The 26,047-nt window shown below is 48.9% G+C and overlaps 1 protein-coding gene across 1 annotated transcript; it reads left to right on the top strand.

The window, feature by feature from the left end:
* Window positions 1-95: 95 nt before the first annotated feature.
* On the top strand, window positions 96-17,315 carry UXT (ubiquitously expressed prefoldin like chaperone). The gene is made up of 6 exons (XM_063936114.1): window positions 96-179; window positions 3,336-3,417; window positions 10,469-10,536; window positions 13,101-13,208; window positions 14,163-14,226; window positions 17,056-17,315. The coding sequence occupies exons 1-6, from the start codon at window positions 121-123 to the stop codon at window positions 17,101-17,103; spliced, it is 429 nt and encodes a 142-aa protein (XP_063792184.1). The 5' UTR covers window positions 96-120; the 3' UTR covers window positions 17,104-17,315.
* Window positions 17,316-26,047: the final 8,732 nt, after the last annotated feature.

Genomic DNA, 26,047 nt, shown 5'->3' on the forward strand with positions numbered 1-26,047 from the left:
ACTGCTGCCAATAACAATCATGGCGGCCGGGTGTGCCTACGTCATCGTTCGACACGTGACCCTAGCATAGCCGCATGACATCAGAAGATTCGCCCGGAAGCGGCGCAGGCTGCCCCTGACATGGAGAAGGTGCAGAGATACGAAGCGTTCGTGACAGACACCCTGCAGCGAGACCTGAGGTGCGCACCACGTGACCGGCTACCGACCACGTGATCCCCATACGGTGCTTGTCATGTGATCTCTTCCGCCTATAGCACCTTATAGCTTATACCTGCCTACCATATATAGCACCTCACACCTCATCCCATCTATAACTCCGCACACCTTCCTTACAGATATAGCACCTCACACCTCATCCAACCTATAACACCACACACCCCATCTCTAACTCCCAGCTATAGCACCACTCACCTCATTCCTCCCTCCCACCTATAGCACCACACACCTCATTCCTCCCTCTCACCTATAGCACCTCATTCCTCCCTCCCTCCTATAGCTCTTCACACCTCAATCCTCCCACTCCCCTATAGCACCTCATTCCTTCATCCCTCCTGTAGCACTTCAAACCTCAATCCTCCCTCCCATCTATAGCACCTCACGCCTCATCCGTCCCACTTATAGTACCACACACCTTAATCCTCCCTCCCATCTGTAGCACATCACACCTCATCCCTCTCTCCCGCCTATAGCATCTCACACCTCATCCCTCCCTCCCTCCCGCTTATAACACCCAGGGCCGTTTCTAGCCAATTTGGCTCCTAGTGCGAGATTTCAAAATGCGCCCCCCCCCCCCCCCCCCCCCATTGCTATAAAAAAAATTGCGTCCCCCCCCCACATAGCTATAAAAAGAAACAGCATGCGCGCGCGCTCCCGGCATGGGTGTGTGGCCTGAATAAAATGGGTGTGGTCTCATTAAAGTGGGCGTGGTCTCATCTGATATCATCACACCCACCACAGGGGAATAAAAATAAAAAAAGTCCCCATTTTACACAGCGCGGCAGGCAGGTGTCCCCATTTTACACAGCGCGGCAGGCAAGAGTCCCCATTTTACACAGCACGGCAGGCAGGTGTCCCCATTTTACACAGCGCGGCAGGCAGGTGTCCCCATTTTACACAGCGCGGCAGGCAGGTGTCCACATTTTACACAGCGCGGCGGCAGGTGTCCCCATTTTACACAGCGCGGCAGGCAGGTGTCCCCATTTTACACAGTGCGGCAGGCAAGAGTCCCCATTTTACACAGCACGGCAGGCGTCCCCATTTTACACAGCGCGGCAGGCAGGTGTCCCCATTTTACACAGCGCGGCAGGCAGGTGTCCCCATTTTACACAGCGCGGCAGGCAGGTGTCCCCATTTTACACAGTGCGGCAGGCAGGTGTCCCCATTTTACACAGCGCGGCAGGCAGGTGTCCTCATTTTACACAGCGCGGCAGGCAGGTGTCCCCATTTTAGGGTGGTCTTCTGTATGCCGAATGTCGGGATCCCTGCGCACAGTATACCGGCGCCGGAATCCCACACACGGCATACCGACAACTATTCTCCCTCGTGGGGGTCCACGACCCCCCTGGAGGGAGAATAAAATAGTGTGGCGCGCGTAGCGAGCCACCGTGCCCGTAGCGTGGAGAGCGCAGCGAGCCCGCAAGGGGCTCCTTTGCGCTCGCCACGCTGTCGGTATGCCGGCGGTCGGGCTCCCGGCGCCGGTATGCTGGTCGCCGGGAGCCCGGCATACCATACTACACCCTCCATTTTACACAGTGCGGCAGGCAGGTGTCCCTATTTTACACAGTGCAGCAGGCAGGTGTCAAGTGGGGGGGAGGGAGGGAGGGGGGAGAGAGATAGAGATAATACTTACATCTTCCCGCTCTTCGGGTGCGGCCGGCTCATGTCCCTCGCGCCGGCCGCCTCCTCCTTCCAGGCTTATCTCCTCCCTCTTCCAGAGCACTCCAGCTCGGGGGGCGGGGTTTCGCGGAATGCCGTGTTTGCGTTGTGACGTCACGACGCAAACGCGTCATTTCGCGAAACTCCGCCCCCCCGAGCAGGAGCGCTCGGGAAGAGGGAGGAGAGGAGATAAGGACACACAAAGTGCCGCGGCGGGCGCCCCGTGCGGTTGCACGGCTCGCCGCCGCTAGAAACGGCACTGATAACACCTCACCCCTCCATCCCGCCTATAGCATCTCACACCTCATCCTTCCCTCCCACCTATAGCACCTCACACCTCATCTCTGCTGACCACCCTATAGTACCTTACACCTCATCCCTCCGCCCACCTATAGCACCACAAAGCTCATTATCCTTCCCCTACACGTGCAGGACTTATGTCTCTCTTCCCCATATAAGTCAGTTCACCTGATAACTACTGGTCTCTGACACATATATAAGCACACCGGGTGTGGTATGGAGGGTCGACAGTGTCTAGGTCGACCACTATTGGTCGACAGTAAGTAGGTCGACATGACATAAGGTTGACATGAGTTTTTACTTTTTTTGGTGTCGTCTTCTCCGTACAGTGACCGGGAACCCCAATTAGTGCACAGTGTCCCCTCACATGGCTCGCTTCGCTCGCCATGCTTCGGGCAAGGTGCCTCGCTCCGCGACCGTTATGCTTGGCACAGGTTACCGTTCCCAATTGTAGTCCACGTGGATCGTAAAGTATGAAAAGTTCAAAAAATTAAGAAAAATTTTTTGAAAAACTCATGTCGACCTAGAGTTCCTGTTGACCTAGAAATCATGTCGACTTACTTACTGTCGACCTAGACACTGTCGTCCTAAGTCTTGTCGACCTAGAGACCAGATACCAAGCGCACCTAGGGGTATATTTACTAACGTGCAAGTTTTTAAGAAGTGGAGATGTTGCCCATAGAAACCAATCAGATTCTATCATCTTCTAGAAGCAGCTAGATAAATGTTAAGTGGGCTCTGATTGGTTGCTACGGGCAACATCTCCACTTCTCACACCTTAGTAAATATACCCCCTAATGCTTGTACACATTGGAGGCAGCCATTTTGAACACTGAACCATGACAATGACAGCCAATCAGTGTACTATGTCTCTGTTTTAAAGTGTACTGGTCGCCTAGATTTGTCGAATCAGTATTATATATGTTAATACCATGCACCCTTTTCTGTTTACTAGAAGGTAGTGACATCGCTGAGGTAGGAGGCACCACCTACCTCATGACACATCAATGCCAAAAGTTCCTAATAACTTCATAGGCTTAATATTGGCCCGGCTCCCAAAATGGCTGCCTTGATGGTGTGTAGATGATAGGTCAACGTTAACGATTCCTATGTGCATATTTCTGGATCCAGCTAAAATGAACAAATTATTCTCGTCACAGGAGAGTATTGGAGAACCGCGATAGTGTGTATGAGAAAATCAGCCAGTACCTGCAGCTGAAGAATGTCATTGAGAGACTACAGGTACCTACTGGAGGGCACCGTGAAAAGCCGAATTACGAGCCTGTTGGGGACTTGCTCTATCATTAAGGTTGAATTGTCCCCTATACACCGTAGAAGCAGATATCTTATGTGTTGACTTAAAATGTTGAACCTATGAATTCATGAGAAAATAGGATTTTAATACCTACCGGTAAATCCTTTTCTCTTAGTCCATAGAGGATGCTGGGGACTCCAAAAGGACCATGGGGTATAGACGGGATCCGCAGGAGACATGGGCACTTTAAGACTTTAATGGGTGTGAACTGGCTCCTCCCTCTATGCCCCTCCTCCAGACCTCAGTTATAGGAACTGTGCCCAGAGGAGACGTACATTTCGAGGAAAAGGATTTTGTTAAACTAAGGGTGAGATACATACCAGCTCACACCACAACACACCGTACAACATGGTATACAACTAAAACCAGTTAATAGCGTGAACCAAAGAGATCAGCAACAGGCTGACCTTTACCAAAACACAACCTTTGTGTAACATAAGCAATAACTATTTACAATTACTGCAGATAGAGTCCGCACTGGGACGGGCGCCCAGCATCCTCTACGGACTAAGAGAAAAGGATTTACCGGTAGGTATTAAAATCCTATTTTCTCCTTCGTCCTAGAAGATGCTGGGGACTCCAAAAGGACCATGGGGTTTATACCAAAGCTCCAGACCGGGCGGGAGAGTGCGGATGACTCTGCAGCACCGATTGAGCAAACATGAGGTCCTCATCAGCCAGGGTATCAAACTTGTAGAATTTTGCAAAAGTTTTGAACCCGATCAAGTAGCTGCTCGGCAAAGAGGTAATGCCGAGACGCCTCGGGCAGCCGCCCAAGATGAGCCCACCTTCCTAGTGGAATGGGCTTTCACTGATTTCGGTACCGGCTATCCAGCCGTAGAATGAGCCTGCTGAATCGTATTACAGATCCAGCGTGCAGTAGTCTGCTTCGAAGCAGGAGCGCCAACCTTGTTGGCCGCATACAGGACAAACAGCGCCTCTGTTTTCCTAACAGGAGCCGTCCTAGCTACATACATTTTCAAAGCTCTGACCACATCGAGAGACTTTGAATCAGCCAAGGCTTCAGTAGCCACAGGTACCACAATAGCTTGGTTCATGTGAAACGAAGAAACCACCTTTGGCAAAAATTGTTGACAAGTTCTCAACTCCGCTCTATCCTTGTGGAAAATCAAATAGGGGCTTTTGTGAGACAAAGTCGCCAATTCGGACACTCGCCTTGCGGACGCCAAGGCCAATAGCATGACTACTTTCCAAGTGAGAAATTTCAACTCAACCTTTTGTAAAGGTTCAAACCAATGTGACGTAAGGAACTGTAACACCACATTAAGGTCCCATGGTGCCACTGGGGGCACAAAGGGAGGTTGGATGTGCAGCACGCCTTTCACGAAAGTCTGTACTTCTTGAAGCAAGGCTAATTCCCTTTGAAAGAAAATTGATAAGGCCGAAATTTGCACTTTAATGGAGCCTAACTTCAGGCCCGCATCCACACCTGCTTGCAAAAAGTTGTAGAAAACGACCCAGCTGAAATTCTTCCGTAGGAGCCTTCTTGGATTCACACCAAGACACATATTTCCTCCAAATACGGTGATAATGCTTCGCCGTTACCTCCTTTCTAGCTTTAAGTAGAGTGGGGATGACTTCCCCGGGAATACCCTTTCTGGCTAGGATTCGGTGTTCAACCGCCACGCCGTCAAACGCGTTAAGTCCTGGAACCCACACGGCCCCTGCTGTAACAGTTCCTCTCTTAGAGGAAGGGGCCAGGGATCTCCTGTGAGCAATTCCTGAAGATCCGGATACCAGGCCCTCCGTGGCCAATCTGGAACAACGAGTATCCCCTGAACCCTTGTTCTTCTTATTATCCTTATCACCTTTGGGATAAGTGGAAGTGGAGGGAACACATAGACCGCCTGAAACACCCACGGTGTCACCAGTGCGTCCACTGCTATTGCTTGAGGGTCCCTCGACCTGGAACAATATGTCTGAAGCTTCTTGTTGAGGCGAGACGTCATCATGTCTGTTTGAGGAAGTCCCCAACGACTTGTCACTTCTGCAAAGACCTCTTGATGAAGACCCCACTCTCCTGGATGGAGGAAGTCTGCTTCCCAGTTGTCCACTCCTGGAATGAAGACCGCTGACAGAGCGCTTGCATGTTTTTCCGCCCAGCGAAGAATCTTGGCGGCCTCCGCCATCGCCGCCCAGCTCCTTGTTCCGCCCTGGCGGTTTACGTGCGCCACGGCTGTAATGTTGTCCGACTGAATCAGGACGGGCAGGTCGCGAAGAAGATGTACCGCTTGCCGAAGGCCGTTGTAGATGGCCCTTAACTCCAGCACGTTTGTGTGCAGACAAGCTTCCTGGCTTGACCATTTTCCCTGGAAATTTTGTCCCTGTGTGACTGCTCCCCAACCTCGGAGACTCGCGTCCGTGGTCACCAGAATCCAATCCTGGATCCCGAACCTGCGACCCTCTAGAAGGTGAGAACTCTGGAGCCACCACAGGAGAGAAACCCTGGCCCTGGGGGACAGGCTTATCTTCCGGTGCATGTGCAGATGGGACCCGGACCACTTGTCCAGCAGGTCCCACTGAAAAGTTCTTGCATGGAATCTGCCGAACGGAATGGCTTCGTAGGCCGCCACCATTTCCCCCAGCACTCGAGTGCAGTGATGAATCGACACTCTTGGCGGTTTCAGAAGTTCCAGACCGTGTTCTGGAGTTCCTGAGCCTTTTCCAACGGGAGAAAGATCCTCTGCCATTCCGTGTTCAGAATCATGCCCAAAAACGACAGCCGAGTTGTCGGAATCAACTGCGACTTTGGTAAATTTAGGAGCCAGCCATGTTGTTGCAGCACCTTCAGGGAGAGCGCAACGCTTTTTAGTATCTGCTCCCTTGATCTCGCCTTTATAAGGAGATCGTCCAAGTATGGGATCATTGTGACCCCTTGCTTGCGCAGGAGCACAATAATTTTCGCCATTACTTTGGTGAAAATCCTCAGGGCCGTGGTCAGACCAAACGGCAACGTCTGAAATTGGTAGTGACAATCCTGAACAGCGAACCTCAGGAACGCCTGATGAGGATATATGGGGACATGTAGTTATGCATCCTTTATGTCGACTGACACCATAAAATCCCCCCCCCCCCCCCCTCCAGACTGGAGATCACAGCTTGGAGAGATTCCATCTTGAATTTGAATCTTTTTAAATACAGGTTGAGGGATTTTAATTTCAGAATCGGTCTGACCGAGCCATCCGGCTTCGGGACCACGAACAGAGTTGAATAAAACACTTTCCCCTGTTGTAACGGGGGAACCGTGACAATGACTTGCTGTTGACACAGCTTTTGTATTGCAGCACACACTACCTCTCTCTCTGGGTGAGAAACTGGTAAGGCCGATTTGAAAAATCGGTGTGGAGGCACGTCTTGGAACTCCAGTTTGTACCCTTGGGTCACAATTTCCAGAACCCAAGGATCCAGGCCCGAGCGAACCCAGACTTGACCGAAGAGCTGAAGACGTGCCCCAACCGGTGCGGACTCCCACAGAGGAGCCCCAACGTCATGCGGTGGTTTTGGCAGAAGCCGGGGAGGACCTCTGCTCCTGGGAGCTTGCCACAGCCGGCGATCTTTTTCCTCTTCCCTTACCTCTGGCCGCGAGGAAGGAAGATCCACGTCCTTTCCTGAATTTATGAGACCGAAAGGACTGCATCTGGTATTGAGGCGTTTTCTTTTGCTGTGGAGGGACAAAAGGCAAAAAAAGAAGACTTACCCGCAGTAGCTGTAGAAACCAGGTCCGCAAGGCCTTCACCAAACAACACTTCACCTTTGAAGGGCAGAGCCTCCATAGCCTTTTTAGAGTCAGCATCACCATTCCATTGATGAGTCCACAACGCCCTCCTAGCCGAGACTGCCATGGCATTGGCCCTTGATCCCAAGATGCCAATATCTCTCGCTTCTTCCCTTAGATATATCGCTGCGCCCCCTGATATGACCCAGCGTTAGAAGCACGTTATCCCTATCCAGGGTGTCTATGTCAGATGACAAGATATCTGCCCACCTTTAACAGCGCTACTCACCCATGCCGATGCCACGGCCGGCCTGAGCAGCGTACCCGTAGTAACATAAATAGATTTTAAGGTAGTTTCCTGCTTACGATTCGCAGGATCCTTTAGGGCCGCCGTGTCCGGGGACGGTAGCGCCACCTTCTTGGACAAACGCGCCAGAGCTTTGTCCACCGTGGGTGAGGATTCCCACCGTAACCTATCCTGCGAGGGAAAAGGATACGCCATAGCAATTCTCCTGGGAATCTGCAGTCTCTTGTCAGGGGATTCCCAAGCTTCAGGGACAGTGGGGTCTTCTGTGATATGTAACACATCTTTAATTGCCACAATCCTGTACTGAATACTCTTAGCCACCTTAGGATGTAACTTGGCATCATCATAATCGACACTGGAGTCGGAATCCGTGTCGGTATCCGTGTCTGCTATCTGGGTAAATGAACGTTTCTGCGACCCTGAGGGGGCCTGAGATTGTGACAAAACATCTCCCATGGATTGTCTCCATGCTTGGTTCTGAGACTCAGATTTGTCTAACCTCTTATGCAATAAAGCCACACTTGCATTTAAAACACTCCACATATCTACCCAATCAGCAGTCGGCGGTGCCGACGGAGTCACTCCCACATTCTGTTCAGCCTCCACACCAGCCTCCTCCTGGGAAGAGCCTTCAACCTCAGACATGCCGACAACCGCGTACCGACACCCCCAAACACACTGGGCTATAGGGGACAGACCCACAGTAAGGTCCTTCAGAGAGACAGAAAGGGAGTTTGCCAGCTCACACCCAGCGCCTCACCGGTCTGAAGGAATTAAATAAGCGCTTTTATACCAAATAATCAACACCAAAATTTCGTTTCCCCCCCCCCCCTTCCCTCGTTTCGTGCACCCTGTTACTTGTGTACAGCAGTGAAGGGCCAGGAGCAGCGTCTCTGCAGCAAGCTGTGGAGAAAATGGAGCTGGTTGGAGCTGAAGGAGGAAGCCCCGCCCCTTACACGGCGCGCTTCGTTCCCGCTTTTATTTATCATGGCGGGGGTCTGTATACATTGCCTATGCAATGTATACTGTCATGCCAGTCTCAAAGTGAAGATTTTATTGCTGCCCAGGGCGCCCACCCTGCACCCATATAGTGCCGCTTGTGTGAGGGAGCAATGGCGCGCAGCGCGACCGTTGCGCGGTACCTCAGGAAGATCTGAAGTCTTCTGCCGCCTTTGAAGTCTTCTTGCTTCTACTACTCACCGGCTTCTCTCTTCAGGCTCTGTGAGGGGGACGGCGGCGCGGCTCCGGGAACAAGCAGCTAGGCGCACCAAGTGATCAGACCCTCTGGAGCTAATGGTGTCCAGTAGCCTAAGAAGCAGAGCCTTTGAACTCACAGAAGTAGGGCTGCTTCTCTCCCCTCAGTCCCACGAAGCAGGGAGCCTGTTGCCAGCAGTGCTCCCTGAAAATAATAAACCTAACAAGTCTTTTTTAGAGAAACTCAGTAGAGCTCCCCTAGTGTGCAACCAGTCTCCTCTGGGCACAGAATCTAACTGAGGTCTGGAGGAGGGGCATAGAGGGAGGAGCCAGTTCACGCCCATTAAAGTCTTAAAGTGCCCATGCCTCCTGCGGATCCCGTCTATACCCCATGGTCATTTTGAAGTCCCCAGCATCCTCTAGGACGAAGGAGAAACTTAATTGACATTACTGAGGCATGAAGTGCCTCGTGCCTCAGTGAGGTCACTAGTTCCCAAAAGAAATTCTTAGCTTAAATTCTTATGTATCTTCTTTTCATTAACAAAATGGCTGCCTCAACCGTGTTTGTAGCTCCTCCTCACCAACAATCATTTTTACATTTGCCTGTGTGTGTGTGTGTGTGTGTGTGTGTGTGTGTGTGTGTGTGTGTGTGTGTGTGTACACCTACCTGCCTTCCAGCTGATGGACCTCTGCCTAATTTCTGCACTCATGCCCTGTTAACGAAACTTCACTATACTGAATGACTGATAGCTGATGGCCACCAGTTTACATTAATATATATACTAGCTAAAGGCACATTTTTCTCAAAAGTGCAGGTGTTGATACAGTGGGAGGGGCCAGTTATGTGATTGGTGATTAAATGACTGCAGTCTCGGATTTTTTTTAATTTCGCAAAATGTATTTAGCACACATGATAAAAGAGCTGCGTTGGAATAGCAAGTTAGCAGTGAACACTGGTGCCGCGATAGAAGACAATTAAAATGTTTGTTATATTTTCTTATTTCTGTCATTCAATTTTGCTTTTAACTGTAGCATTTACCTAAATACAGTAAATTCCTCGTTCTGGTAATTTCACAACACAGCTGATTGACTTTAGTTAAAAACAAATCATAATTCTGACTGTAGTTCTCAACTGTGCAGCATCATCAGATATCACTGAGGTATGAGGTACCCCCTACCTCATGACTCATTAATGATACTAGTTCCTAGTGACTAAATCATCATTCGGACTGTAGTTCTAAACTGCAGCATCAGCAGACACCACTGAGGTATGAGGCACCCCCTACCTCATAACTCATTAATGATACTAGTGACTAAACCATAATTCGGACTATAGTTCTGAACTGTGCAGCATCACCAGATATCACTGAGGTATGAGGCACCCCCTACTTCATGACTCGTTAATGATACTAGTTCCTAGTGACTAAACCATAATTTGGACTGTAGTTCTAAACTGTGCAGCATCAGCAGACACCACTGAGGTAGGAGGCACCCCATACCTCATGACTCATTAAGGATACTAGTGACTAAACCATAATTGGAACTAGTTCTGAGCTGTGCAGCATCAGCAGACACCACTGAGGTAGGGGGCATCCCCTACAATAGGAATATCCTCATTAGTATGAAAAAAAATGTTGTCATACGTTTGAAGTTGAACACATTTAGAGGATTACCTGGGTATATACATGAGATTGACTATTAGTATATCAAGTTTGGTGTTCCTGTTTTTATTTTTCTGCAGGAGCTGGATTCTGGGCCCCTCCAAACGCAGGTTGATCTAGGCTGCAATTTCTACGTAAACGCTGAGGTGTGAGTGACCGGTACCGCTCCAAAGCCATTCTTCCCCCCGTTACCTCCTCTCTCTGTCTTGTATGTGGACCTCAGTTTCTCTTTCTTACCCCACCACCTCTCTCTGCCTTGTATGCAGACCTCTGTCTCTCAATCATACCCCACCTCCTCTCTCTGTCTTGTATGCAGACCTCAGTTTCTCTATCTTACCCCACCTCCTCTCTCTACCTTGTATGCAGACCTCAGTTTCTCTATCTTACCCCACCACCTCTCTCTGCCTTGTATGCAGACCTCTGTCTCTCAATCATACCCCACCTCCTGTCTCTGCCTTGTATGCAGACCTCTGTCTCTCAATCATACCCCACCTCCTTTCTCTGTCTTGTATGCAGACCTCAGTTTCTCTTTCTTACCCCACCACCTCTCTCTGCCTTGTATGCAGACCTCTGTCTCTCAATCATACCCCACCTCCTCTCTCTGCCTTGTATGCAGACCTCTGTCTCTCAATCATACCCCACCTCCTCTCTCTGCCTTGTATGCAGACCTCTGTCTCTCCATCTTACCCCACCTCCTCTCTCTGCCTTGTATGCAGACCTCAGTCTCTCCATCTTACCCCACCTCCTCTCTCTGCCTTGTATGTGGACCTCAGTCTCTCCATCTTACCCCACCTCCTCTCTCTGCCTTGTATGCAGACCTCAGTCTCTCCATCTTACCCCACCTCCTCTCTCTGCCTTGTATGTGGACCTCAGTCTCTCCATCTTACCCCACCTCCTCTCTCTGCCTTGTATGCAGACCTCAGTTTCTCTATCTTACCCCACCACCTCTCTCTGCCTTGTATGCAGACCTCTGTCTCTCAATCATACCCCACCTCCTCTCTCTGCCTTGTATGCAGACCTCTGTCTCTCAATCATACCCCACCTCCTCTCTCTGCCTTGTATGCAGACCTCAGTCTCTCCATCTTACCCCACCTCCTCTCTCTGCCTTGTATGTGGACCTCAGTCTCTCCATCTTACCCCACCTCCTCTCTCTGCCTTGTATGTGGACCTCAGTCTCTCCATCTTACCCCACCTTCTCTCTCTGCCTTGTATGCAGACCTCAGTCTCTCCAGCTTACCCCACCTCTTCTCTTTGCCTTGTATGCAGACCTCTGTCTCTCAATCATACCCCACCTCCTCTCTCTGCCTTGTATGCAGACCTCAGTCCCTCCATCTTACCCCACCTCCTCTCTCTGCCTTGTATGCAGACCTCAGTCTCTCCATCTTACCCCACCTCCTCTCTCTGCCTTGTATGTGGACCTCAGTCTCTCCATCTTACCCCACCTCCTCTCTCTGCCTTGTATGCAGAACTCAGTCTCTCCAGCTTACCCCACCTCCTCTCTCTTCCTTGTATGCAGACCTCTGTCTCTCAATCATACCCCACCTCCTCTCTCTTCCTTGTATGCAGACCTCAGTCCCTCCATCTTACCCCACCTCCTCTCTCTGCCTTGTATGCAGACCTCAGTCTCTCCATCTTACCCCACCTCCTCTCTCTGCCTTGTATGTGGACCTTAGTCTCTCCATCTTACCCCACCATCTCTCTCTGCCTTGTATGCAGACCTCAGTCTCTCAATCATACCCCACCTCCTCTCTCTGCCTTGTATGCAGACCTCAGTCTCTCCATCTTACCCCACCTCCTCTCTCTGCCTTGTATGTGGACCCCAGTCTCTCCATCTTACCCCACCTCCTCTCTCTGCCTTGTATGCAGACCTCAGTCTCTCCAGCTTACCCCACCTCCTCTCTCTGCCTTGTATGCAGACCTCAGTCTCTCCATCTTACCCCACCTCCTCTCTCTGCCTTGTATGCAGACCTCAGTCCCTCCATCTTATCCCACCTCCTCTCTCTGCCTTGTATGCTGACCTCAGTCTCTCCATCTTATCCCACCTCCTCTCTCTGCCTTGTATGTGGACCTCAGTCTCTCCAGCTTACCCCACATCCTCTCTCTGCCTTGTATGCAGACCTCAGTCTCTCCATCTTACCCCACCTCCTCTCTCTGCCTTGTATGCAGACCTCAGTCCCTCCATCTTATCCCACCTCCTCTCTCTGCCTTGTATGCTGACCTCAGTCTCTCCATCTTATCCCACCTCCTCTCTCTGCCTTGTATGTGGACCTCAGTCTCTCCAGCTTACCCCACCTCCTCTCTCTGCTTTGTATGCAAACCTCAGTCTCTCCATCTTACCCCACCTCCTCTCTCTGCCTTGTATGCAGACCTCAGTCTCTCCATCTTACCCCACCTCCTCTCTCTGCCTTGTATGTGGACCTCAGTCTCTCCATCTTACCCCACCTCCTCTCTCTGCCTTGTATGCGGACCTCAGTCTCTCCATCTTACCCCACCTCCTCTCTCTGCCTTGTATGCTATCCATTGACTCTCCATCTTACCCCACCATCTCTATCTCCCTTGTATGTTGACCTCAGTCTCTCCATCTTACTCCCTATCTTGTAATCCCTTCTCTCCTCACTAGACTCATAGAACGACTGTATAACTATATGTGTCAGACATCTAGGACAGAAACATAATTTCTCTCATATTTGTTGTTTATGTTCTTCTCTTCAGCCCTGACTCCTCTAAGATCTTTCTGGCTTTGGGATTTGGTTTCTTTGCTGAGCTGACCCTGGGTGAAGCTCTGAGGTTTATCGAAAAGAAAAGCAAAATGCTGACACAGTAAGAAAATTCTGACTCTTTATGATAAGGCCTCTATCTCCTAATGTTTCTTTTCCCCTACATTTTCTGTAATCCTCATTTTCTTTTTGTCAGTCTTTCACTATAAATGAATCAGTCAGGAGCTGCATTCATCACCTAACCACAGTGGAGGCAGCCATTTTGAAAAGTGAGGATTTAGTGGCAGGTGAGGCAGCCATTTTGTAAACTGAGCCAATAGACTATTAATTCACTAGGAATTAGTTGCATCGCTAAGGAACCTGTACTTCCTGTGAATGTGTAGGGTGCACCCTGTGAATATTGGTCCAGCCAACAAAATGGCGGCCTTCACTGCAGGTAATTTGCTGAGGACAAAATGGCCATTTACGCAGTACATAATCAGTAGCAGGCAAACCGTTTATCGAGACACACCTATAATCCTGTCAAGACACGAGTGCAAAGGATGGGCTTTTGGCTCTGTGTATGGACTACAGTGCAGTACATAAACATGGCTGACTGTGCAGATCATCTACTTACAGCGCACAGTTCCCTGAAATGGGGCAAAGGCAAAAAGGTGGTTTTTGCTCATAGCAACCAGTCAGATAATAATAATAATAATGTTATTTATATAGCACTTTTCTCCTAATAGGACCCAAAGTGTTTTACATTTGCCGTTACAGCACAAAATACAAAACAAGCTTAGTATGGGACATTAGTGAAACGCGTGAGTAAACAGGAAGTCTTGAGTCCATTTTTTAAGAATTCTAGAGTGGTTGCCTCTCGCACTGTGCGGGGTTCCACAGAGTCGGAACTACTGAGCTGAAAGCTCGACCCCCAGATGAATACATAAGTCCTGTTGTGTGTTTGTGTGCATGTTACAACCCTGTCCCTATTCGCTCATCATAATGTTTGATCACAGAGTCGTTGGTGCCATAATGGAGTCTGTATCTTGTGCCGCTACCCTTACTTGTCTTTCAGAATCAGTGACAATCTGACCAAAGACGCTGCAAATATTAAGGCTCATATCAGGCTGGTACTAGAGGTGAGAGATGAACCCAGGAGGGGGTATTCTATAACATAGTGTAATGACACAAGTATGAGGTCTAATGCTAAATGTCTTAATATGGAGCTATATATACAATGTGCTGTGACACACAGTAACCAATCGGATTCGGCCCCCTATGTGTTGATCCAGCTTGGAAGATAAAAGCAGCCGTCTAATTGGTTTCTTTCGGGTAACACCCACATTTGTGCACAGTTGGTATACTGGTCAGCATTATTGCCTCACAGCGCCGCGATCTTGGGTATGATTCCCACCAAGAACCAATCTGTGTGGAGTTTGTATGTACTCCACATGTCTGTGAGTTTGCTCTGGTTTCATCCCACACTCCTAAAACATACTGGTAGGTTAATTGGCTTATGATTCTGTTCCCCGCGCCTGCCCCCCGTGCGCATGCACGCTTCATGGTTCTTTTCCTTTCCGGCGTTCGATCTCCTCCCGCGCATGCGCCGAAGGCCTCCTTCCCAGCAGTCTCTGCGACTGTCTCCTCGCACATGCGAGCTGGATCCTCAGGGATACCGACGCTGGCGAGGTGGCGGGGGCACCCGTTTGGCTGGAGCAGAGAATAGAAAACAAGCAACGGCAGCCTGGAGGAGACGAAGAGAGCATGGAGGGATAGCCAGTCGATAAGCGCGGTGTCCCCGTTGATACATAAGGTACAGCAGCGGGTCCCAATAGACGGCAGTGGCTCCCTAAAGAAGCATACGGCATATTCGCTAATGAAAATGCCGCTATTTGCTCCCCATAAGCAGGCGCAAAAGCACCAATCATACATTCAGGTGAAGCAGTAAGAGCGGGAATTACTGTAACTTGCGCTATGTGCAAAATGTACGTAGCGCACTTTCTTACATCTGCCCCACAGATCATAAGCTCCATTGGGGCAGGGACTGATGTGACAGACAGAAATATTCTCTGTACAGCGCTGCGGAATATGTGTGCACCATATAAATAACTGTAAATAAAAACATAGCACTGTGATATGCAATAACTTCAATAGCCCACAGATGGCCTTAGGAAATCAATAAACAATATGAGATCGTTTTGCAAGTGGCCAGGGCAAGCTGCACCTAGCTTTTGGCATTTAACCTACTGCAGCCAATCAGATTTGCCTATAATATATTGATCAAAGCTTATCTGTAATTGGTTACTATGGACCAGAGCACATTTGTGATAGTTGCCTTGGAGGAGATTTATCAAAGATTGGAGAGAGATAAAGTACCAACCAATCAGCTCCTAACTTTCGTTTTTCAAACACAGCCTGTAACATGGCAGTTAGGAGCTGATTGGCTGGTACATTGGTAGTCATTCCGAGTTGATCGCTAGCTGCATTCGTTCGCTGTGCAGCGAAGAGGCAAAAAAAAACGGCACTTCTGCGTATGCGGCGCAAATCGCACGCGCGTCGAACTATTGCAACGAACGATGTCGTTTCACACAAGGTCTAGCGAAGCTTTTTGGTCGCACTGCTGGCCGCAGAGTGATTGACATGAAGTGGGCGTTTCTGGGTGTCAACTGACCGTTTTAAGGGAGTGTTCGTAAAAACGCAGGCGTGGCAGGAAAAAAACGCAGGCGTGGCTGGGCGAACGCAGGGCGTGTTTGTGACGTCAAAACAGGAACTGAACAGTCTGAAGACATCGCAAGCGCTGAGTGGGTATTGAGCTACTCTAAAACTGCACAAAAAAACTTTGCCGCCGCTCTGCGATCCTTTCGTTCGCACTTCTGCTAAGCTAAAATACGCTCCCAGTGGGAGGCGGCATAGCGTTTGCACGGCTGCTAAAAAACAGCTAGCGAGCGAATAACTCGGAATGACCACCATTATTTCTCTCCAAGCTTTGATAAATCTCCCCCAACGCAACTATTACAAATATGCAAATTGCCTAAATATAGGCCCGTTGCAAGATAATAATAATAATAATTTTATTTATATAGCGCTCTTTCTCCAAATAGGACTCAAGGCGCTTAACAGATACATAGCATAATATAGTACAGAAAATAATGAAGTACATTTTCATAAAATACAGAAGCATGAAGATACTAAAGGGACATTATGGAAATGCTGAGTAAACAGGAAAGTCTTGATTCTACTCTGTAGTTGGGGCCTCTCGCACTGTGCGGGGAAGTGAGTTTGTTCCATAGAGTCGGAGCCGCATGACTAAAAGCTCCACCCCCAGATGAATTACGGGAGATTCTAGGTTTGCTCTAAGATTGCTCCCTTTGGTTTGGACTCTCTTCATGAATGTAATTTATCATATTGTAATTTGCGTTACATTAGGTCAAAATGAAGATAAACATACTGCAAACTCTTATTAGTCCACAAAGCACGTTGTGTACCCAACTGTTAACCTGATATAGAGTTTACTTGATTCAAGTCAGCGACTTGCCATGTGGAATAGTCCTTTTCTGAAATAAAATGACATCCGACGGATACATTGTTCTGTTCTGACTACCAAAAGAGTGCAGTGCGCCCCCTACTGGACGCCGATACATATTAACTTTAGTTCACTGCTCTGTTCATACATTAAAACAGGATGCATGTAGAAGGGGGTTAGGGCAGAGGGAGGGAGGTTTAATGGTAACTCCGCCATTCTCGGAGGGTGAGGGGGGGGGTAAAAACAATTTCCCGCTTCAATGTTGGGATTGCGCAGTTGGTCATGTGACCGTCGGCATCCGGACAGCACTGTGGGGGGGGGGGGGTTTAACCATGGTCAGGACAGGGCAGAGGTGTACTGTGGTTATTTTGTTCTGCTGGCAGTATATAGTAGTCAGATCTCTTATTTAGGCTGTAATGACTGAGCGGTCTTTGAATTTTTCCAGGGTCTTCGTGAATTACAGGACCTTCCAAATGAGCCAATACTGCAATGATGACGGGGGGAGGTCAGAGGACTCGCCACCAACGCTCCCAGTGCAGGATAACTGGAACTCTGACATAATTCTGGAAGACAAGCAGCCTGTTCCATATGTGTGTGCGTACGTGTGGGTGTGTGTTTACAGTGCGTGCACAAGCCAAGGCCTTGCGTATTGCACTCCCTTTAGAGCCCCGTAATACGGGATAATAAACTAATTGCAAAACTTAACCCTACTGGTGCTGAGTTTCCATTACAGTGATCAAGCGGAAAGGGGATCATTGCACAGGTTTGTTACAGATGGGGTTAAATACAGATTGTGTAGATCTGGCAGAAGAAGGAGTTACTAAAGTGCAGGAATCCAGGTGATATTACGCTGGAAGCTTTGTAGTGGAAAGATGCTGCGTCAGGTAATGTTACTGGGGTGGGGTGTTGGGGGGGGGGGGGATAGGTGCTGTGAAACATGAATATACATTGTTTCACACAGAGAACATATAATCATATAAGTGTTTATTAATCCCTTCCGACTTTATGTCTGCCAGGAACACCTAAAAGACTGAGGTTCATAAATAATTGACATATGTTGCATTGTTGAGCAATGGCCGTCAGTCACTGCCCCAGGCGAGGTAAGGGCCCGGGCGTCTTTCAGTTTCTGGAAATCCGGTTATTAAGCGCGGCTTTCAGAGGAAACACTGCGCACTTGCTCTCTACAGTGTGCCTGGTGAGACTGGTGCGGAGAGGAAAATCTGGAGCAGCTGTTTGGGGGTCATTAAAGGGACGCTATCATTAAAATCGCTTATGTATAAGTGTATTGCGTGCAAAAACACCTTTCTCTGATTACTGTCTCTTTGTTGGAGCTGCTGCTGGCTTTACTGTCTCCAGGATAACGTGAACCTTATTTAATTAGGCAGTAGAGGCGTACCTCCCAACATTAAACCCCGAATCTTGACATGTGGCAAGGCTGCAACACACTGGGGATGAGACTGCGGCATTGTGGGGCGTTGCTATGGCACAGTGGGTGTGCGTAGCTCTTATGCGGTCCTACACTGCTCCCAAGCACACCCCACCCCCACCCCAATACACCATTAAATTGCTGCATGCGCGGGAGCCACCTGTCACCGCTGTGTATAGCAGAAGTAGTGCCCCCCACCTACCCACAAACTGGAGAGAACCTGCCAACTGGGACAGTCCCCTAGAAATCGCGTTTCTGGAGGAACCTCGACTTTGCATGCTGACGTTTTATGGCATTCGGGAAAGATACACTACATAGAACGTGCTTTTCTGCTAAAGCAAAATATAGGAATAAATAAGTGAGAATGTTTTAGGGAGCATTTCACACTTGTTGATCTTTCAGTGTCGGCATTCAAGGGTTAACCTAGATCAGGCAAGACCGCTATGGACAACATCATCACTTTCCAATTTAAGAAGCTTTAAATAAATATAGGCCCTCATTCCGAGTTGTTCGCTCGCAAGCTGCTTTTAGCAGCTTTACACACGCTAAGCCGCCGCCTACTGGGAGTGAATCTTAGCTTATCAAAATTGCGAACGAAAGATTCGCAATGTTGCGAAAAGACATCTCTGTGCAGTTTCTGAGTAGCTCGAGACTTACTCGGCATCTGCGATCAGTTCAGTGCTTGTCGTTCCTGGTTTGACGTCATAAACACACCCAGCGTTCGCCCAGACACTCCTCCGTTTCTCCAGCCACTCCCGCGTTTTTCCCAGAAACGGTAGCGTTTTTTCGCACACACCCATAAAACGGCCAGTTTCCGCCCAGAAACACCCACTTCCTGTCAATCACATTACGATCACCAGAACGAAGAAAAAACCGTGAGTAAAAAACCTAACTGCATAGCAAATTTACTTTGCGCAGTCGCACTGCGGACATTGCGCATGCGCACTAAGCGGAAAATCGATGCGATGCGAAAAAATTTACAGAGCGAACAACTCGGAATGACCCCCATACCCTCTAGTGTTATGAAGCCCTACTCACGCAGTTTACCGTTCAGTATAGATTTATTGCTTGTGGCCTCCGTACCATAATCCTTATCTCATCCCAAAGCTTTCCTGCCAGACTTCCTTAGGTGCCTTAAATATGTCAAGCGCCAAAAAGCTCTCTCTTCTCCCCATTGGCCGCTTCACGCAAACGCAGTCAAGCAAGGGGGTATCGCAAAAGCAAAGCGCGAAATATAGAGATACACATCATCAGAGGGGCAAGATCATGCAACACCTCTCCGATACCTGAAATACTGATAAATATTGATGAAACGCGTCTCTGAAAAACATCAGTATCATCTGTCACTTTACCATAAAAAATAGGGAGTATTGATAAATCGTCTCCATAGTCTTGTCCACAATTGACTAAGGCCAAGTTACACATCAGAACAATGGGGGTCATTCCGAGTTTATCGCTAGCTGCCGTTGTTCGCTGCGTAGCGCTCAGTGAAAAAAACGGCTAATCTGCGGATGTACCGCAATGCGCACGCGCGTCATACGGGTACGAAGTCCTTTGTGGTTTTGCGCTGGTTCTAGTGACGATTCCAATTGCACAGCCGATCGCAAGGAGATTGACAGGGAGAGGGCGTTTCTGGGTGTCAGCTGACCGTTTTCTGGGTGTGTTTGGAAAAACGCAGGCGTGGCCGAGCGTTTGCTGGACGGGTATCTGACGTCACTACCGTGTCATTGGTCGCAGCAATCATCGCACAGGATAAGTAACTACAGGGCTGGTCTTGTTTTGCACAAAATGTGTTTGCAGGTGCTCTGCTGCACAGGCGTTCGCACTCCTGCAAAGCGAAAATACACTCCCCCAGGGGCGGCGACTATGCGTTTGCACGGCTGCTAAAAACTGCTAGCGAGCGATCAACTTGGAATGACCCCCAATGTGTATACCAGCTAACTGACGCTGCATGGAAGGATATATCGAGTGGCCGTACATACTGCACGATCCGGTGTACCACTGTGCGATATATCCTTCCATTCTGCGTTCAGATATATTCAGTAGACCATGCATCAGATGGGACCACCCCACTGCTGATGCACGCACAATTGAGGGTACACCCTAGACCACAGGTTCTCAAACTCGGTCCTCGGGGGCACACACAGTGCATGTTTTGCAGGTCTCCTCACAGAATCACAAGTGAAATAATTAGCTCCACCTGTGGACCTTTTACAATGTGTCAGTGAGTAATTAATACACCTGTGCACCTGCTGGGTTACCTGCAAAACATGCACTGTTTGGGGGTAATGAGGACCGAGTTTGAGAACCTCTGCCCTAGACCATACCTCCCAAGATTACCCTCTCCAGGAGGGACAAAATGCTCTGCTTCTGGACTTTTCTCCTAATTCATGATTGCCATCACCTGTGGTGAAGCACCTTTCTTATCCATGAACTTGTTCAAAACAGGAGCTGGCAATCATAAATTAATTGAAAAGTCCAGAAACAGCATTTTGTCCCTCCTGGAGAGGGTCATGTTGGAAGGTATGATATATCGCCTAATGCAGGCCTTGCCAACCTGTGGCTCCCCAGCTGTTGTGAAACTACAAGTCCCAGCATGCAGTGCCACAGTTTTGCTGTTAGGGAATGCTGAATACGTGGCAGGGCATGCTGGGATGTATAGTTTCACAACAGCTGGAGTGAAACTAAGCCTGGTCTAATGTGTACTCGGGGTAAGAGCTGGGAAAGGGGAGCTAAGCACTAGCCTAGAGGTTCTCAAACGCGTTCCTCAAGGCACCCCAACGGTCCAGGTTTTAAGCACAGATGGTTTAATCAAATTGATTAAGGTACTAATTAAGTCACCTATGGCCAAGCATGGATATACTTAAAACCTGGACCGTTAGGGTGCTTGGGGACCATGTTTGAGAACCTCTGGCACAGCTGAAACTTCAACATTGGTCTGGTAATTGTAGTGCACAGGTTCTCAAACTCGGTCCTCAGAACCCCGCACAGTGCATGTTTTGCAGGTAACCCAGCAGGGGCCCAGGTGTATTAATTACTCACTGACACATTTTAAAAGGTCCACAGGTGGAGCTAATTATTTCACTTGGGATTCTGTGAGGGGACCTGCAAAACATGCACTGTGTGGGGTCCTGGGGACCGAGTTTGAGAACCTGTGTTATAGTGTAAACCATTCCTGGATGTGAAGGTGTTAAACGGAAGAGTGCGTAAACATCAATGCACAGCTCCACCTAGTGGCCACAGTGCCATAGAGCGCCGCTGCACATTATTATCCTACAGTACCTAACCGGTACCTCTCAGAGCCATGGGAGTACTACTAGTAATACTGTTTATAAACAAATACCCCCCACACTCCCTCTCACATTGGGGGTAATTCTGAATTGATCGCAGCAGCAAGTTTGTTAGCAATTGGGCAAAACCATGTGCACTGCAGGGGGGGAGATATAACATTTGCAGAGAGAGTTAGATTTGGGTGGGTTATTTTGTTTCTGTGCAGGGTAAATACTGGCTGCTTTATTTTTACACTGCAATTTAGATTTCAGTTTGAATACACCCCACCCAAATCTAACTCTCTCTGCACATTTTATATCTGCCCCTCCTGCAGTGCACATGGTTTTGCCTAACTGCTAACAAACTTGCTGCTACGATCAACTCAGAATTAGGCCCATTGTCCCCGTATGTGAGCAGATTATGGCAGGGTAGGGATGATGTTCCATAATCCATCAATAAGGGATTCATCTGCAGGAGAACAGTGAATTACTGTGTTAGAGGCCGGTTTTTGTGTAGGGCAGTGACTGAAGGGGTTAATAAGAGCTTCTGCCATAATGGAATAATTCACCATGCCATGGAGTTCCATGGCATGGCAGAGGAGCAGGCAGTGCAGGGGTTAATGATTTGCTAGAAGATGGGTTGAGCCATGTAAAGCGTTAAAGGCTTTCTCTGTTACCATGGTGACCGTGTGACGGGACCTTGCTGTGCCTTTAATAGAGTGCATGAATAGCGTCCTCCTCTGTTACCATAGCAACCATGCATTCCTGCGGCCTGTAATGAGGTGTATAGACTGTGTCACCCTCTGTTATCATGGCAATCGCGCCTTGCTGCGGCCTGTAATGGGGTGCATAGACTGTGTCACCCTCTTTTACCATGGCAATCACGCCTTGCTGCAGCCTGTAATGGGGTGCGTAGACTGTGTCACCCCCTGTTACCATGGCAATCGCGCCTTCCTGTGGCCTGTAATGGGGTGCATAGACTGTGTTACCCTCTGTTACCATGGCAATCGCCCCTTGCTGCGGCCTGTAATGAGGTGCATAGACTGTGTCACCCTCTGTTACCATGGCAATCACGCCTTGCTGCGGCCTGTAATGGGGTGCGTAGACTGTGTCACCCTCTGTTACCATGGCAATCGCGCCTTCCTGCGGCCTGTAATGGGGTGCATAGACTGTGTCACCCTCTGTTACCATGGCAATCGCCCCTTGCTGCGGCCTGTAATGGTTTGCATAGGCTGTGTCACCCTCTGTTACCATGGCAATCGCGCCTTGCTGCGGCCTGTAATGGGGTGCATAGGCTGTGTGATCCTCTGTTACCATGGCAATCGCACCTTGCAGCTGCCTATCAGAGGGTGTATGCACTGTCACCCTCTGTTACCATGGTAACAATGCCTTGCTGTTGCATGTAATGTGATGCATGCACTGTGTCACCCTCTGTTACCATGGCAACTGCACCTTGCAGCTGCCTGTAATGGGGTGCATACATGGTGTCACCCTCTGTTACCATGGCAACTGCACTTTTGCTGCTGCCTTTCTGTTACCATGGCAACTGCACCTTGCTGGTGCCTGTAATGGGGTGCATAAACTTTGTCACCCTCTGTTACCATGGCAACTGCACCTTGCAGCTGCCTGTAATGGGGTGCATACATGGTGTCACCCTCTGTTACCATGGCAACTGCACTTTTGCTGCTGCCTTTCTGTTACCATGGCAACTGCGCCTTGCTGCTGCCTGTAATGGGGTGCATGCACTGTATCACTCTCTGTTCCCATGGCAACTGGGCCTTGCTGTTGACCGTAATGAGGTGTATACACTGTGTCACCCTCTGTTACCATGGCAACCGCACTTTTGCGCCGCCTGTAATGGGGTGCATGCACAGTATCCTCCTCTGTTATCATGTAATGGTGCATTTAATACATCACCCTCTGTTACCATGACATCAGCACCCTGTCCTGCAATGACACTACTGTACTGTAATGCTGAATAGTCACTGACTAGTGTCATTTTTCAAACACAGCCTGGAACATGACAGTTAGGAGCTGATTGGTTGGTACTTTATCACCGTGCAATTTATCACTCTCCAAGGTTTGATAAATCTGTGCCTAGATCTCCACCTATTGTACAATTCTTTCTAAATATAGAGTGCTCCCGTCACTGTATCATAAGGGGGCATGCCAACCCCTCTCCCACCCCCCCCACCCCCGAGTCCCTGTAGAGACTGCACCATGTGTCTCTATGGCCCTGTATTTGGAAGCCCATAGGATGTCACAAGTGTCAGTGGTGCACAGTGGTGGAGTGTTCAGAACCACTGACGTAGTTGCACGGTCCACGGACACTAACGGTGGGCTCTGCGTCGCAGGCCTGTGCACAAGGGAAAGCTGATGCTAGCATTCGCATATTATCGCTCCCACTGAACAGACGGTGCCCGCTATTGCGGACGCTGCAACACCCACCCATGTGTATCCTCCCATTACCTTGTTATAACCTGCCCGGAGCTGACTAGTATCTCACATTATAATTGAATATACAAACCAAGACTTGCAGCTGTTCTCTGACAAGAATCCTAAGTGTCACTCATTGTGTGACTACTAACAATGGTTCCTAATCCCACACATACTATAATGACAGTAAGTGCTCTCTGTAATGCGTGCATAGTACTAGAACCATTATAGTACGGGAATATTACATCTGGCAGAGCGCTTTGAGGTTCAGTAATTCAGCGGGAAATGTCCCCCTGGATTTTTAACTAATATATAAATTAACATATCTAATGACATATTATAGGTTGCATTTAGCTGTTGTTAATAATGAAACTGATTATTCCTGCATATTCCTGGTCCGAGCCTTGGACATTGTTGCATGAGTAGTGCTAGATGCCAGGGTTCACGGTTACGCTGATTGTGGTCACAAAGATGATATATACACAATTACACCCAAAAAACTGAAAAAAACTTGTGTCAACTTTTTTTGCGTCGACCATTTCCGTGCCGTTCTTTTGTCCCTATCGACTTTTTCTACTGTCTACCTTTTCCAAGTCAGTTTTTTTGGCCCTGTCGACCTAATGCATGTCAACCAATGTGGGGCCAACCTAATGACTATCTAACTACTGTAGATCTCTATACCGCGCAGCGGCAAGCCCTATCGCATGGGCAGACGTTTTGTGTCAGAAGCTGCGCTATTAGTGCGCATCTCTGAATAAAACCATCTATCTCTATCTCTGTAGCTGGCGTAGTGGTTAGCATTACTGCGGAGGTCATGCGTTAAATTCCTGACCAAGGCACTCTCTGTGTGGAGTTTGTGTGTTCTCCCGGCATTAACGTGGGTTTGCTCCCGTCCCTTCCCCACTCCAAAAACATACTGGTAGTTACGTGACAAAAATAAATTAATTAACCCTAGTGTGTCCAAAGTACCACTGCTAATAGGATATACCCCTAAGCGTCCCTGGAATATATGTAGGAGGGGCCGCAGTAGGGGGTCTATTTATGAAGCAGTGATAAGTGTGGAGAAGTGAACCTGTGGAGAAGTTGCCCATGGCAACCAATCAGCTGCTCCGTACAATTGTATAGTATGCAAATTATAAATGTTACTTCAATGCTGATTGGTTGCCATGGGCAACTTCTCCACTGGCTCACTTCTCCACACTTTTCACTGCTTCCTGAATAGACCCCTTAATATCACCACCTGCTGCCATCCCTCCATTCCCTCCCGCAGCCGCATCCGTTTCAATGGGGGATGCAATGCTGCCATGTATATCAATATCCAGAATGTGAAGCATTCTCGATGTTGGCCCCCGCAGCTACCGCCATCTGAAATGAAAATGGGCCCCATAGAGTGTATGCATCACTGAGGCAGGGATGGATGTGGGTGACTGAAACAGTCTTTGTAAAATCGCAGGAAACTATCCGTGCATTATATAAATGACTGTTATTAAATAAGAGAACACGGACCTCATTCAGTGAGGATTACAAACTTTGCGAATCGATAGCCGTCCGATTATCGAACAACTGCGCATTGTTCGCATTACGCACGCGCGAGTAAAAATAACGACAGAAAATGCGTACACATCGTGATCACAATGCAGCCGCTGTTTGACTGACAGGAAGACGACGTCTCTGGACGGACACCTGCCGTTTTCTGGGTGCGTGCCCAGGCGTTTTTAAGGAGGGCCTCTGACGTCGACGATGACCACTTCCAGCCTCTTGTGTCGCAGGAATTATGGACGACCTTGCCTGGCGATGACAGGAAAAGTCTTCCATGTTACGGTAAATGCGTATGGTTCTGCAAACAGCCCGCATATTGCGATGCATTCGCTATTTCTGCGATGGTCGTTTTTTCTCAATTTCTGGGCAGGAAACTATTTGATCGCAGCAACTGCTACTTAGCAGAACTTGCAATCCTTACTGAATAAGGTTCTACGTCTATATATGGTTTTGGCGCTGTGTACCGGTTTCTGCTTCTTATTTTCTTGTACAGTTCATCATTTTTACAACTAGTTTGGACGACAGGAAAAAATCAGGGACTTCTGAGAACTTGGTCCAGAGTGGGGACGCTACTTCTTTCTAGCTACAGATATACACATAAATACTATTGACTTTTCCCAGCGGTGATCAGGGAAGCTGGGCTCGGTGAGACAGCCTTGCAGGGTCACCTCAGGCTCGCCCGGCTAGCGGCAGTGTGGGCAGAGGGTGAGATGCTGACGGTACAGCTTGCTGTGAGTATTTCCATTCTCTCCCTGAGTGCTGCTGGC

Source organism: Pseudophryne corroboree, chromosome 8 (assembly GCF_028390025.1).
Source record: "Pseudophryne corroboree isolate aPseCor3 chromosome 8, aPseCor3.hap2, whole genome shotgun sequence".
Taxonomy (NCBI): Eukaryota; Metazoa; Chordata; class Amphibia; order Anura; family Myobatrachidae; genus Pseudophryne; species Pseudophryne corroboree.

Excerpts from the sequence above, each read along its gene's own strand:
- UXT (XM_063936114.1), top strand. The coding sequence starts at position 121 with ATGGAGAAGGTGCAGAGATACGAAGCGTTCGTGACAGACACCCTGCAG. Across the intron at positions 10,537-13,100 it reads TTCTACGTAAACGCTGAGGT|CCCTGACTCCTCTAAGATCT; the intron begins GTGAGTGACCGG and ends TCTTCTCTTCAG. Across the intron at positions 13,209-14,162 it reads AAAAGCAAAATGCTGACACA|AATCAGTGACAATCTGACCA; the intron begins GTAAGAAAATTC and ends CTTGTCTTTCAG.